The 26,289-nt window shown below is 50.8% G+C and overlaps 1 protein-coding gene across 1 annotated transcript in view; it reads right to left on the bottom strand.

Annotated features, from left to right (window-relative positions):
* The window catches only part of LOC119954125 (1-phosphatidylinositol 4,5-bisphosphate phosphodiesterase delta-3-like), a 227,051-nt gene that overhangs the window by 98,052 nt on the left and 102,710 nt on the right, over nucleotides 1-26,289 (bottom strand). Inside the window, exon 5 of the mRNA XM_038779046.1 lies at nucleotides 9,257-9,482. Within this exon, the coding sequence (XP_038634974.1) occupies nucleotides 9,257-9,482 (226 nt within the window). The remainder of the gene's footprint in view (nucleotides 1-9,256; nucleotides 9,483-26,289) is intronic.

Genomic DNA, 26,289 nt, shown 5'->3' with positions numbered 1-26,289 from the left:
AGGACAAGTTAATAATAATAATCTCTATTATTGTCACAAGTAGGCTCACATTAACACTGCAGTGAAGAACTGCTGAAATTGCCTAGACGCCACACTCTGGCACTGAGGGAGAACACTGAGGGAGAATTCAGAACGTCCAATTCACCTAACAAGCACGTCTTTCAGGACTTGTGGGAGGAAACCGGAGCACCCGGAGGAAACCCACGCAGACATGGGGAGAACATGCAGACTCCACACAGATAGTGTCCCAACATGGGAATCGAACCCGGGTCCCTAGCACTGTGAAGCAACAGTGCTAACCACTGTTCTACAGTGCAGCCCATTGCTCTGGGGACCCGAGTTTGAATCCAACCAAGGCAGATGATGAAATTTGAATTCAAGAAACCATGAATAGGATCACAGTGGTTTGCATGGCTGCCTCACAGTGCCAGGGACCCGGGTTCAAATCCAGCCTTGGGTGACTATCTCGTATGGAGTTTGCACATTCTCCCTGTGTCTGCGCGGGTTTCCTCCGGGTGCTCCGGTTTCCCCTCACAGTCCAAGGATGTGCAGGTTAGATGGATTGGTCAGGCAAAATTGCCCCTTAGTGTCCAAAAATGTGCAGATTAGGTGGGGTTACGCTAGAGGGGGGGGGGGGGGGGCAGCTAGGATGCTCTTTCAGAGGGTTGGTGCAGACTCGATGGGCTGAATGGCCTCTTTCTGCACTGTAGGGATTCATTGAATTCATTGACGTAAAAAATAATTTTGACCATCAACTTACTTTAAGGAAGGAAATGTGTCATCCTTACCTGGTCTGGGCAGTAACTGCCCTTTTAAATGGCCTAGTTCAAGGGCAGTCAGGAATGGGCAATAAATGCTGGCCCAGCCAGTGATGCCAACATCCCATGAATGGATTAAAAAAAAAGCCTTTTTTCATTACTCAGCAAACCTTTCCTTTTCAGATAATAATACAAGTATTGGTTGAGTAGGGTGATCATTGCTCGGCACAACATCGAGGGCCGAAGGGCCTGTTCTGTGCTGTACTGTTCTATGTTCTATGTTCTATTCCCTTTTGAATGCCAAGATACAATCTGTCTCTACCACACTCAGGGCACTGATTACTTTACTGGGCAGAATGTTATGCCTGCCACCAGCAGATTTTCACACTTGGGAAGCCTGCCCACTGTCCGCTAGTCTGAAATTTAACAGGGGTGGGAACCTGGTGAAAGGTCACAGGCCTGAAAGGTTGGGTGTGATAGAACATAGAACAGTACTGCACAGTACAGACTCCTTCAACCCACGATGTTGTGCCGACCACTTATTCTAATCTAAGATCAACCTACCCTACACCCCTTCAATATACTGCTGTCCATGTGCTTGTCCAAGGACATTAAAGGGCCATTAAATGTCCCTAATGACTCTGACTCCACCACTTCCGCTGGCAATGTATTCCACACCCACCACTCTCTGTGTAAAGAACCTACCTCTGTCATCTCCCCTATACCTTCCTCCAATCACCTTAAAATTATGTCCCTCGTGACAGCCATTTCCGCCCTGGGGAAAAGCTTCTGGCTATCCACTCTATCCATGCCTCTCATCACCTTGTACACCTCTATCAAGTCAACTCACTTCCATCTTCTCTCCAGTGAGAAAAGCCCTAGCTCCCTCAACCTTTCTTCATAAGACATGCCTTCCAGTCCAGGCAGCATCCTGGTAAATCTCCTCTGCACCTTCTCCAAAGCATCCACATCCTTCCTATAATGAGGCGACCAGAACTGGACACAGTATTCCCAAGTGTGGTCTAACCAGGGTTTTATAAAGCTGCAGCAAAACCTCGCAGCTCTTAAACTCAATTCCCCTGTTAATGAAAGCCAACACACCATACGCCTCCTTGACAACCCTATCAACCTGGGTGACAACATTGAGGGATCTATGTACTAAGGACCCCAAGATCCCTCTGTTCCTCCACACCTCCAAGAATCCTGCCCTTTACCCTGTATTCAGCATTCAAATTCGATCTTCCAAAATGAATCACTTCACATTTATCCAGTGGAACTTCTCAGCCCAGCTCTGGATCCTGTCAATGTCCTGTTGTAACATGCAACTGCCCTCGACACTATCTACAACTCTACCAACCATCATGTCATTGACAAATTTACTAACCCACCCTTCCACTTCCTCATCCAAGTCATTTATAAAAACCACAAAGAGCAGAGGTCCCAGAACAGATCCCTGCGGACACCACTGGTCACAGACCTCCAGGCGGAATACTTTCTATTGACTATCACTTGCTGCATTCTTTCGGCCAGCCAATTCTGTATCCAGATAGCCAAATTTCCCTGTATCCCATGTCAATGTGATACAACGGAAACATTTCAAAGTCCGGTTTTGGGCGTGTTTGGCAGGGAGTTTCACTACGGCCGTATTGGCAAGATCGCAGACTGTATTCAACAACACTTAGTGCCAGATCTGAGCCCCCACGAGCTTCTCTGGCTGTCTCGCCGTCTGATTCGCTTCACACATGGCTCAGCTTCTCACCACTAACTAGGGAGAGCTGTTTTTAAATGCTCTCTCACCACTCACTCCCAGTCAACACACAAGCATGGCAACGCGCAGACCCACTCCTCATTTTGGGGATGCTGACCTCACAAGGCTTCTCGACGCTGTGGATGACAGGTGGGACAGCAGCAGGGTTAGCAATGCCACCTGGGAGAGTTTAGAATTGGCTGTCAGTGTGGGCAGCATGACAAGGAGGACTGTCTTACAATGTCGGAAGAAGACCAACTATCTCCAACTAGCTGCAGGTGTAAGTTACCACCTCTCTCCTGGCACGAGTTCTGCCTGCCATCCCTCAAATTTCCAACCCCCCCTCCCCAATCCACTGGCTGATGCCTTGCACCCTCTCACATCTGATCTTCGTGCTTGTTCTCAGAACCCCCTGGCACACACCAGCGCAATCCCTTCCTGTTCAGTTGCAGTGCCCACACATGCCACCTTTGACCTATAGACACCCTTGACCTATCAAGTGTGCGGCTCACAATGCCCTCTCTTTGCCCCTGCAGCCGAATATAGTTAATAATAAATGGGAAAGGGCCAAGACAGGAGGATGAATCCTGGAGATTTGAGTCCTCATCCCAATGAGGAAAGGGCCCTTGAAATTGTGGGGTTGCCCAAGGAGAGAACAGTCACTGACAGCGAGGTTGGCCTGTGAAAGAGAGGTGAGGATCCAATGCCCCTTCACCCAGATGACGTGTCTCAAGTGAATTGTTCACGTCAGACAAAGTAATCCTTCCCTCTCACTGACCACATGCCCATTATCCCGCAGGAACCCCATCTGATGAGGCTGCATCATTCGGAGTCGTTCCCCCTCCTCCCCAGGTTAGGTGGATTGGCCATGCTAAGTTGCCCCATAGTGTTCAAAGGTTAGGTGGTGTTACGGGGCTGGGGTGGGAGAGTGGGCCTAGGTAGGGTGCTCTTTGAGAGGGTCAGTGCAGACTCGATGGGCCAAATGGCCTCGTTCTGGACTGTGGGGATTCTATGATTCTAACATCAAGTCTAACATCAATAATCTCTGTGTGCTCGAGCATCCCCCATTGTCATCATTCTCTGGGTAAACGTACTCCACTTTAACACTTTCTGAGTTATTGGCTATCCTATATCGATCTAATTCACTCATTCAGAGGATTTCTCTCCTCTTTTTCTCCATTACACTTTTCTATCTCTGTCAGTTCGTCCAATCCACTCCTTATGTAATTTTCCATGGTTGTTGGGATTTGGATGTTAAATCTTTCCACTTACTCTTAATCACCAGCTTGTATTTTTTTTCAAATGAATGAATCACTTTCAGGTGTTCCGTCTTGCCAATATTTCCTCTGACTGACTGTTTTTTCATGATGGCGGCTTTTGCCAAAAAGGAACCAGTTGAATGTGAAATATTTTGATTCTGAGCATTCTCTCTCTCTCTCTCTCTTTCTCTCTGTGAATTGTCAATGCGCAACACTGCAATGCACTCTGGGATTTGAACAACAGGAATCACTGTGCAGTAATACAGGAGACACGGTCTGGAAGGTTAACTTTATTTATTTATAACTCACGAGAAAAAAGATAATGTGTAAACGTATGGATGGTTACATGGAGTGACTGAGAATAAAGAAGAACAGGCAGGCATTTTTTACAAACATATAGGTCGCGATTTATCGCAGAAAGTTCTAAGTGTGTTAGCAAGTGGGAACTGCCACGAGCTTTGAGACGCTCGACCAGGCGCGATCATTACAGGTATTAAACATTAATCGGTCCAATTAATGAGGCCCCAGGAGCTTCACGCCGCAAAGGATGGTCCTGCCGGCTGATTGGTCAGAACTGCGCCCACCGGCTCCCCGCCAACAAGGGGGAAAATCACTTGAACCATTCCTGCAGAACAAGCCCCACATAGCTCTCAGCCATGCCACCGAGGAGCTCCACGATACGGGATGCCAACCTGGCCAGAATGTTGGACGCAGTTTAGTCCAGACAAGATGCCTAGTTCCCCGGAGGGACTCGGAGGGTCAGCTACAGGGAAGCCAGTGCTGCCTGGGAGGAAGTGGCAGCGGTCGTCAGCTTGGGGAGCATCACCAAGAGTGCCATAAGAAGATCAACAATCTCCACCAGGCCGCATGGGTGTGTTGACACTAGCCCCCTCCTTCGATGACCATGCGCCTGTCACCGGCCCAGCACCATTCTGTACCCCAGTGTTGCCCACGCCTGCCGCACCCACCCCTATCGCCCCACAATGCATGAAGCATGCAGCTGATGATCCCCTTCCTGTGTTCCCACAGGAGAAGTTGGCCCACAACAGAAGGGAGAGGGCCAAGGTGGACAGCGGGGTGCTGGACATCAGGGTACTCACGCCTTATAAGGAACGGGACCTAGAGGACGCAGGGGTCGTCAAGGATAGGTTGGTCACCGAAATCGAGACTGGCATACAGCACAGAGGCGAGGACCCACCACTTCCCACCCAGATCACCTGTCACACGTGAGCTGTTAATGCCTTACAGAATGATCCATCCCTCTTCACAAGTCCATTCTCTCAAAGCATCTCCATCCGATGGTGCCCATCCAGGGTGGCCCCCCACCAGCGTCCCAAAAGAACACCTCAGAGGGGAACTCCGAGGGGATCAACATATTCGCGGCACAGCTGTCATCCGCACGCTCCACTAGCACCGAGACACACATCTCGGTGGGTGAAAGTGGTGGGCAGGCTTCTGAGGCACATTCCGGTGAGCAGCACATCAGGTGGAAGCAGGAATGTCCAGGTGGAACAGCAACTGGGGGTCTGGGTCCCAGTCAGATGCTGAGCGTCTGGACCAGGTTTTCGCAGAGCTGCTGCAGTCAATAGGGAGCGGCTGTGAGATTCAGAGAGGGATGTCAGTGACACTCCAGCAGATCCATAGCTGATTGGAGGACTCCCAAAGACTACAGCAGGAGATGGTGCCGGTAATGCGTGGCGGCCGCAGTGAAAGGAGGGGGTGCTGGGTGCTCATGGGGGGGAAGGGGTGGAGGGCATAGGGAACGGGGAATGCAACACCATTAGGGTCAGTTGGATCACAAATGGATAGCATTAAAACATGTTTCACCCAAGAAATATGACACCTATGTCACGTTATTCCGCATTGCAGGCCGACCCCCAGTTCCCTGCCCCAACTCCCAGGGATCCCAACCTCCCCCACCCCAAGGCACACCACGTGCAGGTGATGGGTGTGAGCAAGCACCCAGCAGACAGGTAGGAGTCAGACTATGGCATAGTAATAATAATGATGTCTATTGTCACAAATAGGCTTACATTAACACTGCAATGAATTTACTGTGAAAATCCCCTAGTCGCCACGCTCCAGCGCTTGTTCGGGTACACTGAGGGAGAATTCAGAATGTCCAATTCACCTAACAGCATGGGCGGGATTCTCCGACCCCCCGCCAGGACGGAGAATCGCCGGGAATGGAGGGGGGGGGGGGGGGGGGGGGGGGGGAGGGCGGCGTGAATCCCGCCCCGCTGCTCCGACGCCGGCTGCTGAATTCTCCGGCGCCGGTTTTTCGGCGGAGGCGGGGATCGCGCCGGCCGGTCGGGGGCCATTGGCAGTGGCTCCCCCGGCGATTCTCCGGTCCCTGATGGGCCAAGCGACCGCCCGTTTTGGCCTGTCCCGCCGGCGTAGATTAGACCAGGTCTGTAATGGCGGGACCTGGCTCTGAGGGCTGCCTGCGGAGTCCTCGGGGGGGCTCGGGGAGATCCGGCCCCAGGGGGGGCCCCAATGGTGGCCTGGCTCGTGATCTGGGCCCACCGATCTGAGGGCATGCCTGTGCCGTGTTGGCACTCTTTCCCTCCGCGCCGGCCTGTGTAAAGCTCCGCAATGGCCGGCGCGGAGAAGAAACCCCTTGCCCATGCGCAGGGATCACGCTAGCGGTTCTGCACATGCGCCAGAACACGCTGCCGCTCCTGCGCATGCGCCAACTTGCGCCGGCCCTTCGGCGCTGGTTGGCGCGGCACCAACCACTCCAGCACCGGCCTAGCCCCCAAAGGTGCGGAGAATTCCGCACGTTCCGGGTGGTCCAACGTCGGAGTGGTTCACGCCACTCCTTGGCGCCAGTATGGCCCACCCCGCCTGATACCGGAGAATCCCGGCCCACGTCTTTCGGGATTGTGGGAGGAAGCCGGAGCACCCGGAGGAAACCCACGCAGACACGGGGAGAACATGCGGACTCCGCACAGACAGTCATCCAAGCTGGGAACCGAACCTGGGACCTTGGCGCTATGAAGCAACAGTACTACCCACTGTGCAACCGTGCCGCCCAGATAAAACCTGTGTGGGGAAACCCCAATGGATTGATTGAGGTGCACTAGCTCGCAGCTTTCTGTGGGTTAGATCACCCCCCCCCCCCCCCCCCCCCCCCCCGACAGTGACAACACAGTCCCAGCACCCTGGAGTGATGTAGCACAGACCCTTGTGGGGGTGGTGGTGGGGGGGAGGGGGGGGGGGGGATTGAACAAGGTGTTTGGGTGTTGGAATGGGGAAATGGGTGGTGGGGGGAAGGGGAGGATGGGGTGCGGTGACGGACAGAGCCATGTTGTATGTGAGGCGGGCAAGGATGAGGGCCTCCCTGGCCCTCTGGGCATGCCAGACCCTCGCCGCTGCCGCCTGTCCTCCTTCCTCCAGCTAGCCCTCTGGGTCTTCTTTGGGCTCGTCCTCCAGATCCTTCTGGTCCGGCACCTCCTCATCCTCCTCCTCCTTTCCATCTTGTTCCTCCGTTCCATTTCTTGCACGTCGGCCTGCTGTGTGAGGTTGTGCAGTGCCCACCAGAGGGGTCGAGGTATCGGAACCACATTTTGAGCAGTTTGATTCACCGCTCAATGCCAGCCCCAATGGCTACCTAATGACATTGGGTCTCCGCCTCGGTCTTTGGCCTCTGTGCTGCCACCATTAGCCAGGCCCTAAGAGGATACCCCTTATCCCCCAAGAGACAGCCGGCTATGCTGGGTTGTCCTCGAAGAGGCCGGGGATATCCGACTGCCCCAGGATGTCGCTGTTGTGCACACTCCCTGGGAAGCATGCACACATGTGCATGGGGCTGGATTCTCCGAACCACCAGACCCGTTTTCTGGCACGGTCCCGCCGGCAACCGGCCGATGGGATTTCCCATTGTGGCTGTCCCCAAGGCATCGGGAAATCTGTGGGCGTGAGTGCACTGCCGGTAAAGTAGAGGATCCCACCGATGGAGAATCCTACCCATGATCTTCATGTGGTGGTCACACACAAGTTGGGCGTTCAGGGAATGGAACCCCTTCCTGTTGATGTAAGGCACTACCTGATGCCCCAGTGCATGCCATCTATTACCCCCTGGACGTGGGGCATCCTGGCGAAGGTGGAGAATCTTGCTGTCTGGGTATCTTGTTGTGCTTGGTCCAGGTCGAGGTTTATATATTTGCTGCTTGGGCAAACAGGGCATCCGTGACTTCACGGATAGACTTGTGGGTTGCAGCTTGTGAGATGCCTCATAAGTCCCCGCTCGAGCCCTTGAATGATCCTGAGGCATAAAAGTTCAGGATTGTGGTAACCTTGACATCCACCGGGAGCATGTATCCTCCTCCTCCATGTGGTACAGTCTGCAAGGAGATGGCGCAGGTGCTGCAGCGTCGCCATTTGATGCGGAGCCTCCTGCAGCACATGTTGTCCGTCATCTGCTCGAAGGACCAGCGATGCCTATACACCTCCCCCTCTGGGTCCGTCCCTGACCTGATAGCTGGCTGGGTCCTCAGGGTGTGGGACGGGGCCCTGCACATGGATTGCTGCCTCGGACCTCTGCTGACGCTGCTGACGCCACCTTCTCCGATGTCTGGGTGCCTGGCCTGCCAGCAGCACCATGAGGGCAGCTTCCGTGGGGTCCAGGATATCATCCATCTTGTATAATACCATTGATGCCAACATCACTTGCTAACCACTGCACCATGCTGGCTCAGTTGTTAGCTTCCTTGTCTCCAGGTTCGAAGGTTATGGGTTGGAACTCTTGACACTAGCATTTGAGCACCTGATGTAGGGTTAGGGTATGGCGCAGTGAAGAGGGATTACTGCAATGTCAGATCCAGCCCTGGTGGTTCTGATTCACAGTGAAAGGGAGGAGCACGTCCTCTTGGTCATAGAATCATAGAATTTACAGTGCAGAAGGAAGCCATTCAGCCCATTGGGTCTGCACCGGCCCTTACAAAGAGCACCCTACTCAAGCCCACATATCTACCCTATCGCCGTAACCCAGTAACCCCCACTTAACCTTTTTTTTGAACACTAAGGGCAATTTAGCATGGCCAATCCACCTAACCCGCACATCTTTGGACTGTGGGAGGAAACCGGAGCACCCGGAGGAAACCCACGCACACACGGGGAGGACGTGCAGACTCCACACAGACAGTGACCCAGACTGGAATCGAACCTTGAACCCTGGAGCTGTGAAGCAGCTGTGCTAACCACTATGCTACCGTGCTGCCCAGTAAGTCCCCAGTAAGTACCAGTAAGTACCGGTCCTTAGAGTAAGTACTTAAAATCACACAGGATCTTATTCTGCAGGCTGTTGGGGATGTTTTTGTTGTTAAAAGTGATCACTGTATTCATTTACCTGGAAATAGTTCCTTTACTTCGCAAAATATTCAATTTGAGAAATTTTGACAAGACAGTGTAATATAACTCAGAGCATTATTATTAACAGATGTACAGATGTGATCCTGCTGGAAGCACAGAAAGGTGAAGATTTGCCATACCTGTTTCATTCAGTTCATATTTGTGTATAATCGCCATCACATTTTCGTCCGTGGCGATTTCGTTCTGCTCCTTTAAGAAATTCTTCATTCCACTGACATTCAAGACGTGGTCGTTTCCTAAGTAATAGTTAAAGATCTGCTCCAATTCTGGTCGCTGCATCAGAAACTTGCAGAACTCCTCAATCTCGTGCTCTTCCAACTTGTTTGTTTTGGATTTGTCACATTGCTGAAGGAGGTAACAGAGAACACGGAGATTTACCCAGGGCAATTGGTGACATTTAGATATTCCCTCTACACAGTCACTGTATTGGTGGAATTTAATCGAGGCAGTACGGATTTTGCTGGTCCAGTCAAGGAGAACCAGAAAGAGCTCTCCATTGTGGACTGCCCCCAAACTGATCCCCGAATGGTGATTCGCTGGGCTGTCGACAGGCTTTTCCCAGGATGGAGGACTCAAGGGGCAGAGCTGCTGCATTGCAGGAGGAATGGCAGTTACCACAATGCACCCAGGGTAAGACCTCGGTTTGCCAGGGGTGAATGAGTGTTGGATGGGTGTATGTAAAATAGACTCTGTAGGATGTGTGTATACAATAGACATGCGCATGTACAATAGACGTATGTGTGTAAAATAGACGTGTGCATGTACAATAAACGTATGTGTGTAAAATAGACGTGTGCATGTACAATAAACGTGTCTATGTACAAGACTGTAGGATGTGTGTGTACAATATCATAGATTATCATAGAATTTAGAATTTACAGTGCAGAAGGAGGCCATTCGGCCCATCGAGTCTGCACCGGCACTTGGAAAGAGCACCCTACCCAAGGTCAACACCTCCACCCTATCCCCACAACCCAGTAACCCCACTCACCACTAAGGGCAATTTTTGGACACTAAGGGCAATTCATCATGGCCAATCCACCTAACTTGCACATCTTTGGACTGTGGGAGGAAACCGGAGCACCCGGAGGAAACCCACACACACACGGGGAGGATGTACAGACTCCACACAGACAGTGACCCAAGCCGGAATCGAACCTGGGACCCTGGAGCTGTGAAGCGATTGTGCTCTCCATAATGCCACCGTGCCGCCATAGAATCCTTGGATATATCCCATCAGGCCAGGGGACTGGTCTATCCTCAAATTTTTCAAAATGCCCAACACATCTTCCTTCCTAGCAAGTATCTTCTCGAGCTTATCAGTCTGTTTCACACTGTCCTCTCCAACAATATGGCCCCTCTCATTCGTAAATACTGAGGAAAAGTACTCGTTCAAGACCTCTCCTATCTCTTCAGACTCAATACACAATCTCCCGCTACTGTCCTTGATCTAGTCATTCTTATATTTCTCACATATGTGTAAAAGGCCTTGGGGTTTTCCTTGATCCTACCTGCCAAATATTTTTCATGCCCTTTCTTAGCTCTCCTAATCCCCTTCTTCAGTTCCATCCTGGCTATCTTGTATCCCTCAAGCGCCCTGTCTGAACCTTGTTTCCTCAGCTTTACATAAGTATTCTTCTTCCTCTTAACAAGACATTCAACCTCTCTTGTCAACCATGGTTCCCTCACTCAACCATCTCTTCCCTGCCTGATAGATACATACATATCAAGGACACGTAGTATCTGTTCCTTGAACAAGTTCCACATTTCAACTGTGTCCTTCCCTGACAGCCTATGTTCCCAACTTATGCACTTCAGTTCTTGTCAGACAGCATCGTATTTACCCTTCCTTCAATTGTAAACATTGCCTTGTTGCATGCACCTGTCCCTCTCCATTACTAAAGTGAAAGTCACGGAATTGTGGTCACTATCGCCAAAATGCTCCCCCACTAACAAAGCTATCATTTGCCCTGGTTCATGACCAAGTACCAAATCCAATATTGACCCTACTTCGGGCTTCCGCCCATAGTCCCGGCTCTAACTTTCCTCCTAACTCCTCCTCGCTCTTGCCTTTAAGTTCCTCCACCATGGTTTCCTCCGCCCCATACAGCTCCTGGTAGATATCCGACACCTTCCCCTCCCCCACCCATGTACCGGACATTACTCTATCTTGTATCCCCCATGGCGGCAGCAGTGGGAATGCCAACACCTGTTTCCACAGGAAGGTTTGCATTTGTAGATACCTAAAGCTGTTCCCTGGCAGCAATTTAAATTTGTCCTCCAGCCCCTGCAGGCTGGGAAAGCTCCCATCTATAAACAGGTCACCCATCCTTCTAATACCCGCTCTCTGCCAGCTCTGGAACCCTCCATCCATCCTACCCGGCAGAAACCTGTGGTTATTACATAACAGGGTCCAGATCGACGCTCCCTCCACCCTCTTGTGTCTCCTCCACTGCCCCCAGATCTTCAGTGTCGCCACCACCACTGGACTTGTGGAGCATCGGGCCGGCGAGAATGGCAGAGGTGCCGTTACCAGCGCTCCCAAACTGGTGCCTTTTCATGATGCCGCCTCCAACCGCAACGATAACCATAAGGTGAAAGTTGACCTGATCTGTCACCTACATGGAGAGGCTGTCCATCAGGGGAGGGGGTATCTCAATAACCAGCAGCAGCAGGAATCCTGCTTAATAATAACCAGCAGGAGCAGGAATCCTGCTTTATAATAACCAGCAGGAGCAGGAATCCTGCTTAATTTTCCTCCCTGTAAGATCAAATTTCTCAATTCTAACCAGAGATGGAAGCTCAGTTCATTGGGGAGTGTATGTAGTTCAGCTCGCTCTGGCCAAACTCAGGGAATAATGTTTGACCAGACCCATCAAAGGGGGGCCTTCTTCGGGCATGAGGCTTTCAGTCTACCAGAGATTGCAAAGGGATCTCAAGATTTTGTGACTGATTTAGGGATAGGGACACCGTGGCCATGGCCAACTGGTTTCGACAAGAGACACCATGACCACTCCTCTTGCACTCGACACTGGATTTGCCAACTCTCTTTCAAAGTGCTGGTGGACAAGGATAAGATAAGGATAGGGTGATAGTGCTAAATTGGGAGAAGGCTAATTATAACAATATTAGGTGGGAACTGAAGAACACAGATTGGGGGTGGATGTTTGAGGGTAAATCAACATCTAACATGTGGGAGCTTTCAAATGTCAGTTGAAAGGAATTCAGGACCGGCATGTTCCTGTGCGGAAGAAGGATAAATACGGCAAATTTTGGGAACCTTGGATAACCAGAGATTTTATAGGCCTCGTCAAAAAGAAAAAGGAGACATTTCTCAGGGCTAGAAGGCTGGGAACAGACGAAGCCTGTGTGGAATATAAGGAAAGTAGGAAGGAACTTAAGCAAGGAGTCAGGAGGGCTAAAAGGGATCACGGAAAGTCATTGGCAAATAGGGTTAAGGAAAATCCCAAATATTTTTACATGTACATAAAAAGCAAGCGAGTAGCCAGGGAAAGGGGTGGCCCACTGAAGGACAGGCAAGGGAATCTATGTGTGGAGCCAGAGGAAATGGGCGAGGTACTAAATGAATACTTTGCATCAGTATTCACCAAAGAGAAGGAATTGGTGGATGTTGAGTCTGGAGAAGGGTGTATAGATAGCCTGGGTCACATTGAGATCCAAAAAGACAAGGTGTTGGGTGTCTTGAAAAATATTAAGGTAGATAAGTTCCCAGGGCCTGATGGGATCTACCCCAGAATACTGAAGGAGGCTAGAGAGGAAATTGCTGAGGCCTTGACAGAAATCTTTGGATCCTCACTGTCTTCAGGTGATGTCCCGGAGGACTGGAGAATAGCCAATGTTGTCCCTTTGTTTAAGAATTGTAGCAAGGATAATCCAGGGAACTACAGGCCGGTGAGCCTTACGTCAGTGGTAGGGAAATTACTGGAGAGAATTCTTCGAGACAGGATCTGCTCCCATTTGGAAGAAAATGGGCGTATTAGTGAGAGGCAGCACGGTTTTGTGAAGTGGAGGTTGTGTCTCACTAATTTGATAGAGTTTTTCGAAGAGATCACAAAGATGATTGATGCAGCTGGGGAAGTGGATGTTGTCTATATGGACTTCAGTAAGGCCTTTGGCAAGGTCCCTCATGGCAGACTGGTACAAAAGGTGAAGTCACACGGGATCAGAGGTGAGCTGGCAAGATGGATACAGAACTGGCTCGGTCATAGAAGGCAGAGAATAGCAATGGAAGGGTGCTTTTCTAATTGGAGGGCTGTGACTAGTGGTGTTCCGCAGGGATCAGTGCTGGGACCTTTGCTGTTCATAGTATATATAAATAATATTTCTGTCTGATTAGAAAGTTTGCGGACGACACAAAGGTTGGTGGAATTGCGGATAGTAATGAGGACTGTCAGAGGATACAGCAGGATTTAGATCATTTGGAGACTTGGGCGGAGAGATGGCAGATGGAGTTTAATCCGGACAAATATGAGGTAATGCATTTTGTAAGGTCTAATGCAGGTAGGGAATATACAGTGAATGGTAGAACCCTCAAGAGTATTGACAGTCAGAGGGAGCTAGGTGTACAGGTCCACAGGTCACTGAAAGGGACAACACAGGTGGAGAAGGTAGTCAAGAAGGCATATGGCATGCTTGCCTTCATTGGCCGGGGCATTGAGTATAAAAATTGGCAAGTTATGTTGCAGCGGTATTGAACCTCAGTTAGGCCACACTTGGAGTATAGTGTTCCCTTCTGGTTGCCACACTACCAGAAGGATGTGGAGGCTTTAGAGAGGGTGCAGAAGAGATTTACCAGGATGTTGCCTGGTATGGAGGGCATTAGCTATGAGGAGCGGTTGAATAAACTCGGTTTGTTCTCTCTGGAACAACGGAAGCTGAGAGGCGACCTGATAGAGGTCTACAAAATTATGAGGGGCATAGACAGAGTGGATAGTCAGAGGCTTTTTCCCAGGGTAAAGAGGTCAATTACTCGGGGGCATAGGTTTAAGGTGCGAGGGGCAGGGTTTAGAGGAGATGTACGAGGCAAATTTTTTTACACAGAGGGTAGTGGGTGCCTGGAACTCACTGCCGGAGAACGTGGTGGAAGCAGGGATGACTGTAACATTTATTGGGCATCTTGACAAATACATGAATAGGATGAGAATAGAGGGATACGAACGCAGAAAGTGTAGAAGATTTTAGTTTCGACGGGCAGTATGGCCGGCACAGGCTTGGAGGACCGAAGGGCCTGTTCCTGTGCTGTCCTTTTCTTTCTTCTTTGTTCTCCAGGATTGCCCTGGAGTCTCCAGGAATTGAACATGAATCTTCAGGTCTGTCCTGTTAGCCACAGTCAGAAGAAGACTACAGGAGTTGCAAAATATGGAATACTTTTAAAGTTATCTTTGAACATTTTGTTTATTAATTTGAAGTTGATTACAAAGGTGAAGAAAGGCCAGGAGAGCCGTCAGGTGATAAATATCTAAAGCTGAAACTTTCGAGGATATGCTGAAGCAGAGTTGGTAACTGCCGATATTCGCAAAAGGTCCACGGAAAAATGGGCCTGTGCTGTCACCGAACAGGAGAGTCGTGAATTTGATCAATTAAAGTTGTGGGTTCAGGTCATGCTTGTGTAGAGGATCATGTTATGAAGGCATGCTTGATGGATGTTTGTTTTTCTATATTTATCTAGTGTTTTTGAAAGTGACATTTGATCCTTTTCCAGTCTGGCACTCTGAGACTATCTTTACTCCAGGTTACATAGATACATAGAACATAGAACATGCAGTGCAAAAGGAGGCCATTCGGCCCATCGAGTCTGCACCGACCCACTTAAGCCCTCACTTCCACCCTATCCCCATAACCCACTAACCCCTCCTCCCCTTTTTGGATACGAAGGGCAATTGAGCATGGCCAATCCACCTAACCTTCACGTCTTTGGACTGTGGGAGGAAACCCACGCAGTCACAGGGAGAACGTGCAGACTCCGCACAGACAGTGACCCAGCGGGGAATCGAACGTGGGACCCTGGCGCTTTGAAGCCACAGTGCTAGCCATGTGTGCTATTGTGTTGGCCGACAGTAAATGAAACAGAAGCCCTTGAAGGAATGTTTGCCGCCAAGAATAACTGGACTGACAGAATTATTCCATCGGTTGTGCGAAAAGCTATAGGCAGGATGGTGGGATTTTAAACTATTGACCTTAAATATCAGTGGCTCATGCCGAGCTGGGATGCAACACATGGGCTGATTCTTTGGATTGGTGCCAATAACAACTTATCACATTCCTTCTTTTTCTCCAAATGCCTGAAATACTGCCACAAGACCATTCGACCATAAGACATAGGAGCAAAATTAGGCCGAACAGCCCATTGCGTCTGCTCTGCCATTCAATCATGGCTGATATGTTTCTCATCACCATTCTCCTGTCTTCTCCCCATAACCCCTGATCCCCTTATTAATCAAGAACCTATCTCTGACTTAAAGACACTCAGTGATTTGGCCTCCGCAGCCTTCTACGGCAAGGAGTTCTATAGATTCACCACCCCCTGTCTGAAGAAATTCCACACAAGATCAGCCATGATCTCATTGAATGGCGGAGCAGGCCCGAAGGGCCAGATGGCCTACTCCTGCTCCTAGTTCTCATGTTCCTTATCTCAGTATTAAAGGATCGTACCTTTAGTCTGAGCTGTGCCCTCGGGTTCTAGTTTTTCCAGCAAGTGGAAACATCCTCTCCATGTCCACTCTGTCAAGGCCTCTCAGTATCCTCTAAGTTTCAATAAGATCCCCCCCTATCCTTCTGAACTCCAACGTGTCCAGACCCAGGCCGGGATTCTCCCCTACCCGGCGGGGCGGGGGGGGTCCCGGTGTGTTGGAGTGGCATGAACCACTCCGGCGTCGGGCCGCCCCAAAGGTGCGGAAGTCTCCGCACCTTTAGGGGCCAAGCCCTCACACTGAGGGGCTAGGCCCGCGCCAGAGTGGTTGGCGCTCCGCCGGCTGGCGTGGACGGCCTTTGGCGCCACGCCAGCCGGGCCGAAAGGACTTTGTCTGCCGGCGTAAGTCCACGCCTGCGCCGGAGCGTCAGCGGCTGCTGACGTCATCCCGGCGCATGCGCAGGGGAGGGGGTCACTTCCGCCTCCGCCATGGTGAAGACCATGGCGAAGGCGGAAGGAAAAGAGTGCCCCTACGGCACAGGCCCGCCCGCCGATCGGTGGGCCCTGATTGTGGGCCAGGCCACCGTGGGGGCACCCTCTGGGGCCAGATTTCCCTGCCGCCCCCCCCCCCCCCCCAGTCCCGCCGGTCAGGTAGGTGTTTTGATTCCCGCCGGCGGGAGAGGCTTGACAGCGGCGGGACTTCGGCCCATCGCGGGCCGGAGAATTGCCGGGGGGGGGGGGGGGGGGGGGGGGGGGGGGCCGATAGGCGCGATTCCCGCCCCCGCCGAATCTCTGGTGGCGGAGAATTCGGGACACGGAGTCCTCAACTGCTCCTCATTTTGACAAGCTCTTCATTCCAGGGATCATTCTCGTGAATAACCTCTGGACCCTTTCCAAGGCCGGCACATCCTTCCTTAGATATGCAGCCCAAAACTGTTCACGTGGCTCCAAATGGGGGGTGACCGCAGCCTTATATAGCCTCAGAAGTACATCCCTGCTCGTGTATTCTAACCCTCTTGACATGAATGTTAACATTTCATTTGCCTTCCTAACTGCCGACTGAACTGCAAGTTAACCTTAAAAGAAGAGGACCTTGAACTAGGACTCCTAAGTACCTCTGTGCTTCTGATTTCCTAAGCTAGAAAATTCCTCATCTAGAAAATAGTCTGTGCCTCTATTCTTCCTACCAAAATACAGAACTTTTCCACATTGAATTCCATCTGCCACTTCTTGCCCACAGTCCTAGCCTGTGAAAGTACTTCTGCAGCTCCCCTGCTTCCTCAATACTACCTGAAAATGAAAATGAAAAATGAAATGAAAAAATGAAATGAAAATGAAAATGAAAATCGCTTATTGTCACGAGTAGGCTTCAATGAAGTTACTGTGAAAAGCCCCTAGTCGCCACATTCCGGCGCCTGTCCGGGGAGGCTGGTACCTGTCCCTCTTCACACCTTTGTATCATCTGCAAACTTAGCAACAGTGCCCTCAGTTCCTTCTTGTGAAACGTTGTGGTCCCAACACCAACCCCTGAGGCACACCACTAGTAACCGGCTGCCATCCTGAAAATGACCCCTTTATCTCCACTCTCTACCTTCTGCCAGTTAGCCAATCCTCTAACCATGCCAGGATCTTACCCTTGCTCTTAACATACCGAACAGCCTCCTATGCCTTGTCAAAGGCCTTCTGGAAATCTAAATAAATCATGTCCACTGGTTCACCTTTGTCTAACTTCTTTGTTACCTTTTCAAAGAATTCTAACAGATTTATCAGACATGATCTACCTTTGACGAAGTCATGCTGTCTTGTCCCCCGACACAGACTAAAATATTCTGATCAAACTTATTTGACATTTGCCACCGGTGCCTGATATAGCAACCAGACCCAATCCACAAATCCCTGCCAAACCCAAACCTTCCCAGGACATCGCACAAATACTTCCACTCCACCAGATCAAAGGCCTTTTCTGAATCCATGGCCACCACCACCTCGAGCTCGCGCCCTCCGCAGGTACCATTATTAGGAGCCGCCTAATCTTAGACATCAGGTGTCGTCCCGTAACAATCCTATGTGGTCCTACCCTATAACATTCGGCACACAATCCTCTATACATGTGACCAGGATCTTTGCCAGCAATTTCGCATCCACATTTAGCAGGAAGATTGACCTATACGACCTACAGCTCTCCAGATCCTTATCCCGCTACAAAATAAGGGAAATTGATGTCTGCGATAACGTTGGGGGAGCACTCCCAGCTCCTTTGACTCAATAAATGCTTTTACCAGTTTTCCGGACTGTTGGGAGCGGCCCCAACAGTCCGGAAAACTTTTTATACAACTCAACCGGGTATCCGTCTGGTCCCGAGGCTATCCACTATTGCATCGCCCCCAACCCGTCTATCACCTCCCCAAGCCCAATTGGGGCTCCCAAATCCTCCACCTACTCCTCATCTATCCTCCTGAACTCCAGGGCCCAAAATCGCTTCATCTCGGCTGGGGGTTCCGATTTATGCAATTTACTATAAAACTCTCGAAACACACCATTCACCCCCGTCGGATCCAGAATCACCTTCCCCCTTGTATCTCTCACTTTCACAATCTCTCTCGTCGCCTCTGTTTCCTCAGCTGATGCACCAGCATCCTGCTGGCTTTTTCCCAATATTCATAGACCGCCCCCTTTACCCTCAATCAGGTCCCCCCTCAACCTCCGTCTTTCCAACGAAAACAATCCTAATCCAATCAACCTTTCTTCGTAGCTAGCACCCTCCATACCAGGCAACATCCTGGTGAACCTCCTCTGCACCCTCTCTAAAGCATCCACATCCTTCTGGTAATGTGGCGACCAGAACTGCACGCAGTATTCCAAATGTGGCCTAACCAAAGTCCTATACAACTGTAACATGACCTGCCAACTCTTGTACTCAATACCCCGTCCGATGAAGGCAAGCATGCTGTAGGCCTTCTTGACCACTCTATCAGAGTACAATGGACCTGAACTCCCAGATCTCTCTGTACATCAATTTTCCCCCAGGACTTTTCCATTGACCTTATAGTCTGCTCTTGAGTTAGATCTTCCAAAATGCATCACCTCGCATTTGCCTGGATTGAACTCCATCTGCCATTTCTCTGCCCAACTCTCCAATCTATCTATATTTTGTTGTATTCTCTGACAGTCCTCCTCGCTATCTGCAACTCCACCAATCTTAGTATCATCTGCAAACTTGCTAATCAGACCACCTATACCTTCCTCCAGGTCATTTATGTATATCACAAACAACAGTGGTCTGAGCACGGATCCCTGTGGAACACCACTAGTCACCTTTCTCCATTTTGAGACACTCCCTTCCACCACTACTCTCTGTCGATCGACCCCTCCCATATGCTCCATGAACCCCCGGAGCTCTCTTGCCATAGCTGATACCTTCCCAGTCCTAGAACTCGACCGGTCCAGCCTTGGATCCAGGACCGTGTTGAAATCTCCCCCCATAATCAGTTGATGTGAATCTAGGTCCGGGATCTTCTCCAGTACCCGGATAACAAACTTATCATCCCAGTTTGGGGCATATATATTTATCAATACCACGGCCTTTCCCTCCAACTTCCCACAAACCATAACATATCTAACCCCCTGGGCCCGCTTATATATTCCCCACCTCGAATGCCACCCGCTTATTAACCAAGATCGCCACCCCCCTTATTTTGAGGTCTGGCCCGAATGGAACACCTGTCCAACCCATCCCTTCCTTAACTGAATCTGATAATAATAATATAATAATCGCTTATTGTCACAAGTTACTGTGAAAAGCCCCTAGTCGCCATATTTCGGCGCCTGTTCGGGGAGACTGGTACGGGAATTAAACCCACGCTGCTGCCTTGTTCTGCATTACCAGCCAGCTATTTAGCTCAGTACTGAACCAGCCACAGTCTCATGTAACATAACCACGTCAATCTTCAGTTGCCTCAAGTGCGCGAACACACAGGCCCTTTTGACTGGCCCATTCAGTCCCCAAACATTCCACGTGACCAGCCTGGTCAGGGTCACCCCGCCCCCCCTCCCCTGCCATACAACCATAACCTCTGCTCGGCCAGTCTGCGGCCCATGCTCTGCACTTCCCCTGGCCCGACCTTGGGCAACTACTGTCATCAACACTCCTCCTCCTCTACTTTGAAAGCCCCCTCCCCGCAGCAGTATAATCTGTTCTCCAGGTTCTCCACTTTCTCCAGCAGTCACTTCTGCTGGTCACGCATCAGCCCAATCTCTGCTGCCATTGAGGTGGACTGTTCCTCCTGCTCCCCTGCCAGCTCCTCCAACCTCTGGATCGCCTGTTCCTGGGCTGCCAGTCTTGTCTGCACATGGCCAACCACCACCTTGATCGAGTCTGCCGCCCGGGCCAGGTCCTCCAAACTCCCCTTCCGCTGTTGGGTGAACTTCTCATTCAGGAAGCTTACCAACTGGTCCACCAACCACTAAGCCGGCAGGGCCAGAACCTGTGTGTCCGCCATCTCCGCGTGCATTGTCCGCTCCTCACTCGCCTCAACCAACTGGTTTGCTTTTTTTCAGGGCACCTCTGGACCGCAGCTCCATAAACTAGTGGTCATTCTCTACTGCTCTCACTTCTGCACCTTTTTCCTACAATATTCCTGTGAAAAACCAGAGTAAAGGCCACAAAAAGACCACCATGAGCAGGAGCTGCCAAATATGTGACCACTCACTCCATGGTCGCCACAATCTCATCTTTAATAATGGACTTCAAAATCTCACCAATGATCAAAGTCAGGCTAACCGGCCTATAATATCCCATCTTCTGCCTCCCTCCCTTCTTACACAGAAATGAAATGAAAATCACAAGTAGGCTTCAAATGAAGTTACTGTGAAAAGCCCTTGTCGCCACATTCCGGCGCCTGTTCGGGGAGTCTGGTATGGGATGTTACATTAGCCATTTTCAGTCATCTGGACCCTTCCTGGGTCCAGCGATTCCTGAAAGATCATCACCAATGCCTCCACAATCTCCTCAGATATCTCTTTTAGAACCTTGGGGTGTAGTCCATCTGGTCCAGGTGATTTATCCACCTTCAGACATTTCAATTTCCCCAGAACCTTATCCTTAGTGATGGTCACTGAACTCACCTCTGCACTCTGATTCTCTCTTAAGTTCTGGAATCCCACTAGTGTTTTGTACCATGAAGACTGATGAAAAGTAACTATTTTGTTCCTCTGCCAATTCTTTGTTTCCTATCACTACTTCTCCAGCCTCATTTCCCAATGGTCCAATGTCTATTCTTGCCTCTCTCTCACCTTTTTTATGTTGAAAAGACTTGCTACCTTCCTTTATATTACTAGCTAGCTTACACTCATATTTCATCTTCTGCCCCCTTATTGCTTTTTTAGTTGATCTCTGTTCATTTTTACAGGCTTCCCAATCCTCTGGCTTCCCACTTTTCCTCGCCACTTTGCATGCTTTTTCTCTTGTTTTTATGCTGACTTTGACTTCATCAGCAATGGATGCCTCGTTCTCCCCTTAGCATGTTTCATCCTCCTTGGGATGAATTTCTGTTGTGTCTCCCAAATAACCCCAAATCCTCCTGCCATTGTTGCTCCACTGTCTTCCCTACCAGGCTTTCCTTCCAATCAACTCTGGCCAGCTCTTCCATCATGTCTTTGCAGTTACCCTCAGTTAATTGTAATGTAATAATTTGCAGCTTCTCCCTCTCAAACTGCAGGGTAAATTTTGTCATAATGTGGTCACTGCCCTCTAAGGGTTCCTTTGCCTTAAGTCCCCTAATCAAGTCTGCCTCATTACGCATCACCAAATCCAGAATTGCTTGTTCCCTCGTGGGCTGTCACAAGCTGCTCCAAAAAAACATCTCTTAGACATTCCACAAATTCCTTTTCTTGGGATCCACTACCAACCTGATTTTCCCCGTCCACCTGCAAATTGAAGTCCCCCATGACTATTGTAATATTGCCTTTCTTATATGCTTTTTCTATCTCCTGATTTATTTTCTGCCCACATCCTGACTCCTACTCGGGGAGCAAGTACATAACTCCCACCAGGGTCTTTTTTCCTTTGCAATTCCTCAGCTCGACCGACACAGATTTGATGCCTTCTGATCCTATGTCGCTTCTTGCTATCGATTTAATTTCATTCCTTTCTAACAATGCAGCCCCACCCCCTTTGCCCATTTGTCTGTCCTTTCAATAGGACACAAATCCTTGGATATTTAGATCCCAGCCCTGATTCCCTTGCAGCCACGTCTCTGTGATGCCCATAACATCGTACCGGCCAATTTCAATGTGCTCAACAAACTCATTTACCTTGTTCCGTATACTGCGCGCATTTAGGTACAACACTCTCAGTCCTGCATTGGCCACCTCCCGTCTCATATTTGTCCCATTTTTGCTTTGCCTGAAGTTAGATTCCTGCCACCTTCTATACTCTCTGTTCTATTACATGTTCTGGAAACTTTGCTGAGTCCTCAGCCCCTTTAACTAGTTTAAAGTCCTCATCATGAACTTGCACCTCTACCTTCTCCTTTAACTTGGATTACTAATTCTTCATAAAACGGAACCCTCTCTCCCACTATTTAGTTTGAAGCCCTATCTACAGCCCAATTATGTGATTCGCCAGGACTCTGGTCCCAGCATGATTCAGATGAAGACCGTCCCATAGGAACAGTTCCCCTCTTCCCCAGCACTGGTACCAATGTCCCATGAATTCAAACCCATTCCCCCAAACCACTCTTTGAGCCATGTATTTACCTCCCTAATCTTGTTGATGCTATACCAATTAGCTCGTGGCTCAAGTAGTAATCTAGAGACTATTACCAGAGGGCAAACTAACAGTAAACCTGTCCTGAAATGGTAAATAGCTTCATGATATGCATTCCTGTCAGTTGTCAGTTTTTCCTCTTGCTTCAGGGGTGTTGGTGAGGGGTAGGGTTTGAGGGGGGAAGGGGCAGGTCTGGTTTCAAACACAGCCCACATCCCCTTCCCTTGGGCCTCAAAATAAGGTCAGTTTCTTACACGGAGAAGTTGGTCTGCCCCAGCAGTGAAAACAATCTTTTCACGGACAGAACTCAGGTTTACCGATCTTCGGGGAGTTAAACAAAATGGGCTGTTGTGATTTCTTTACCCTTACAGCTGATCATCCCTGCAGCAGAAAGGCATGGGTTCAAGAACCACTCTTGAGAGTTGCGTTGTGTGTCCGCCCCGCTACCGCTGCTAGTAAAGGTGGGGAATTTGGCGCACCATTTTCTGGTGGCCAACCCGCATGTCAACGGGATTTCCCATTAAAGCCACCCCAAGCTGCCGGGAAATCCCCGGACAGGGTTGTGCTGTCGGGGGGGACCAGAGAATCCAGTCACCAGCAAACGGCTGGGGAATTCCGGACTTGAGCACAAATTCCAGCCGGACATGCACAGCAATACTTTAATACGTTAATCCAAGGCCCAGCTTGCCCTCTCAGGTGAATGCTAAAGATCGCTGGGCATTGTTTCAAAGAATAGGAGATAATACCCACTGATCTATCCAATACGTGTACCTAAAACAGGTGAACTGGTTATAATCATACTGTTATTTCTGGGGGCTTGCTGTGCACAAATGGGCTCATTGCCCACTTCCTGCATTGCAACAGAGGCAACACTTCAAAACAGTGGGCGAAATTCTCCGACCCCCAGCAGGGTCGGAGAATTGCTTGGGGCTGCCTAAATTCCCACCCCCGCCGTGGCAGAGATTCTCCGCCACCCGGGAAGTGGCGGGGGCAGGAATCTCGCCCCGCCGATCGGAGAGGCCCCTGCGGCGATTCTCCGGCCCGGATGGGCCGAAGTCCTGCCGCTGGGAGGCCTCTCCCACTGCCGAGGTTTAAACCACCTCTGGAACGGAGGGCACAGCGGTGCGAGCAGGCCCCCGGGGTCCTGGAGGGGCGGGGGTCGATCGGACCCCGGAGGGTGCCCCCACGGTGGCCTGGCCGGCGATCGGGGCCCCCCGCTCAGACTCCGGGCCAGTGCCCTGGGTGCACTATGTTCCTCCGCAACCGCCACGGCCTCCACTATGGCGGAGGTGGAAGGGAACACCACATCGCGCATGCGCCGACCGGCGAAAGCCTTTCGGCCAGCCCTGCTGCCGGGGGCGCCGGGTGTTTGCGCCAGTCTTCTGGTGCAAACCACTCCGGCGCGGGGCTGGCCCCCAAAGGTGGGGAGAATTCCCCACCTTTGGGGAGGCGCAACCCCTGAGTGGTTGGCGCTACTCCCCTACTCCGGCACCCTCCGTCACGCCGGGTAGGGGAGAATGCCGCCCCGGGTCTTTGGAGAGAGAAACAGAGTTAATATTGCAAGTCCGGTTTGACTTCTTCAACTCTGAAGAAATCACCCAGACTCAAAACGTTAACTCTCTCTCTCTCTCTCTCCACAGCTCCCCCACCCCACCCCTAGTTTTTTTGCTATTCAGTTAAAGGTTGAGGATGGCATGGTAGCACAGTGGTTGGCACTGTTGCTTCACAGCTCCAGGGTCCCAAGTTCGATTCCCAGCTTGGGTCACTGTCTGTGTGTAGTCTGCACGTTCTCCCAGTGTCTGCGTGGGTTTCCTCCGGGTGCTCCGGTTTCCTCCTACAAGTCCCGAAAGACGTGCAGGTTAGGTAATTGGGACATTCTGACTACTCCCTCTGCGTACTGAACAGGTGTCAGAATGTGGCAACTAGAGGCTTCTCACAGTAACATCATTGCAGTTTAAATGTAAGCCTATTGTGACAAAAAAGATTATTATTGTTATAAACTGTTAATCAGATGCACAATTAGCCAATCTGTATCTGTGGTCTTTTTTCTCTGCATCTCCACTTGGTGCCAGATGCTGTCTGACCTGACCATTCACAGCTGGGGCTTTCCTGCCTGACCATTCACAGCTGGAGCTGTCTGACCTGACCATTCACAGCTGGAGCTATCTGACCTGACCATTCACAGCTGGCGCTGTCTGACCTGACCATTCACAGCTGGAGCTGTCTGACCTGACCATTCACTGCTGGAGCTGTCTGACCTGACCATTCACAGCTGGAGCTGTCTGACCTGACCATTCACAGCTGGAGCTATCTGACCTGACCATTCACAGCTGGAGCTTTCCTGCCTGACCATTCACAGCTGGAGCTGTCTGACCTGACCATTCACAGCTGGAGCTGCCAGACGTGACCATTCACAGCTGGAGCTGTCTGACCTGACCATTCACAGCTGGAGCTGTCTGACCTGACCATTCACAGCTGGAGCTGTCTGACCTGACCATTCACAACTGGAGCTGTCTGACCTGACCATTCACAGCTGGAGCTGTCTGACCTGACCATTCACAGCTGGAGCTGTCTGACCTGACCATTCACAGCTGGAGCTGTCTGACCTGACCATTCACAGCTGGAGCTGTCTGACCTGACCATTCACAGCTGGAGCTGTCTGATCTGACCATTCACAGCTGGAGCTGTCTGACCTGACCATTCACAGCTGGAGCTGTCTGACATGACCATTCACAGCTGGAGCTGTCTGACCTGACCATTCACAGCTGGAGCTGTCTGACCTGACCATTCACAGGCTGGAGCTGTCTGACCTGACCATTCACAGCTGGAGCTGTCTGACCTGACCATTCACAGCTGGAGCTGTCTGACCTGACCATTCACAGGCTGGAGCTGTCTGATCTGACCATTCACAGCTGGAGCTGTCTGACCTGACCATTCACAGCTGCAGCTGTCTGATCTGACCATTCACAGCTGGAGCTTTCCTGCCTGACCATTCACAGGCTGGAGCTGTCTGACCTGACCATTCACAGCTGGAGCTGTCTGACCTGACCATTCACAACTTGAGCTGTCTGACCTGACCATTCACAGCTGGAGCTGTCTGACCTGACCATTCACAGCTGGAGCTGTCTGACCTGACCATTCACAGCTGGAGCTGTCTGACCTGACCATTCACAGCTGGAGCTGTCTGACCTGACCATTCACAGCTGGCGGTGTCTGACCTGACCATTCACAGCTGGAGCTGTCTGACCTGACCATTCACAGCTGGCGCTGTCTGACCTGACCATTCACAGCTGGAGCTGCCAGACGTGACCATTCACAGCTGGAGCTGTCTGACCTGACCATTCACAGCTGGCGCTGTCTGACCTGACCATTCACAGCTGGAGCTTTCCTGCCTGACCATTCACAGCTGGAGCTGTCTGACCTGACCATTCACAGCTGGAGATGTCTGACCTGACCAGTCACAGCCTGGAGCTGTCTGGTCTGACCATTCACAGCTGGCGCTGTCTGACCTGACCATTCACAGCTGGAGCTTTCCTGCCTGACCATTCACAGCTGGAGCTGTCTGACCTGACCATTCACAACTGGAGCTGTCTGACCTGACCATTCACAGCTGGCGCTGTCTGACCTGACCATTCACAGCTGGAGCTGTCTGACCTGACCATTCACAGCTGGAGCTGTCTGACCTGACCATTCACAGCTGGAGCTGTCTGACCTGACCATTCACAGCTGGAGCTGTC

The sequence above is a fragment of the Scyliorhinus canicula genome, chromosome 19, assembly GCF_902713615.1.
Source record: "Scyliorhinus canicula chromosome 19, sScyCan1.1, whole genome shotgun sequence".
NCBI classification, from domain to species: domain Eukaryota; kingdom Metazoa; phylum Chordata; class Chondrichthyes; order Carcharhiniformes; family Scyliorhinidae; genus Scyliorhinus; species Scyliorhinus canicula.
Note: the sequence above shows the minus strand (reverse complement) of the source record. Positions and strands in the feature narration are given on the sequence as shown.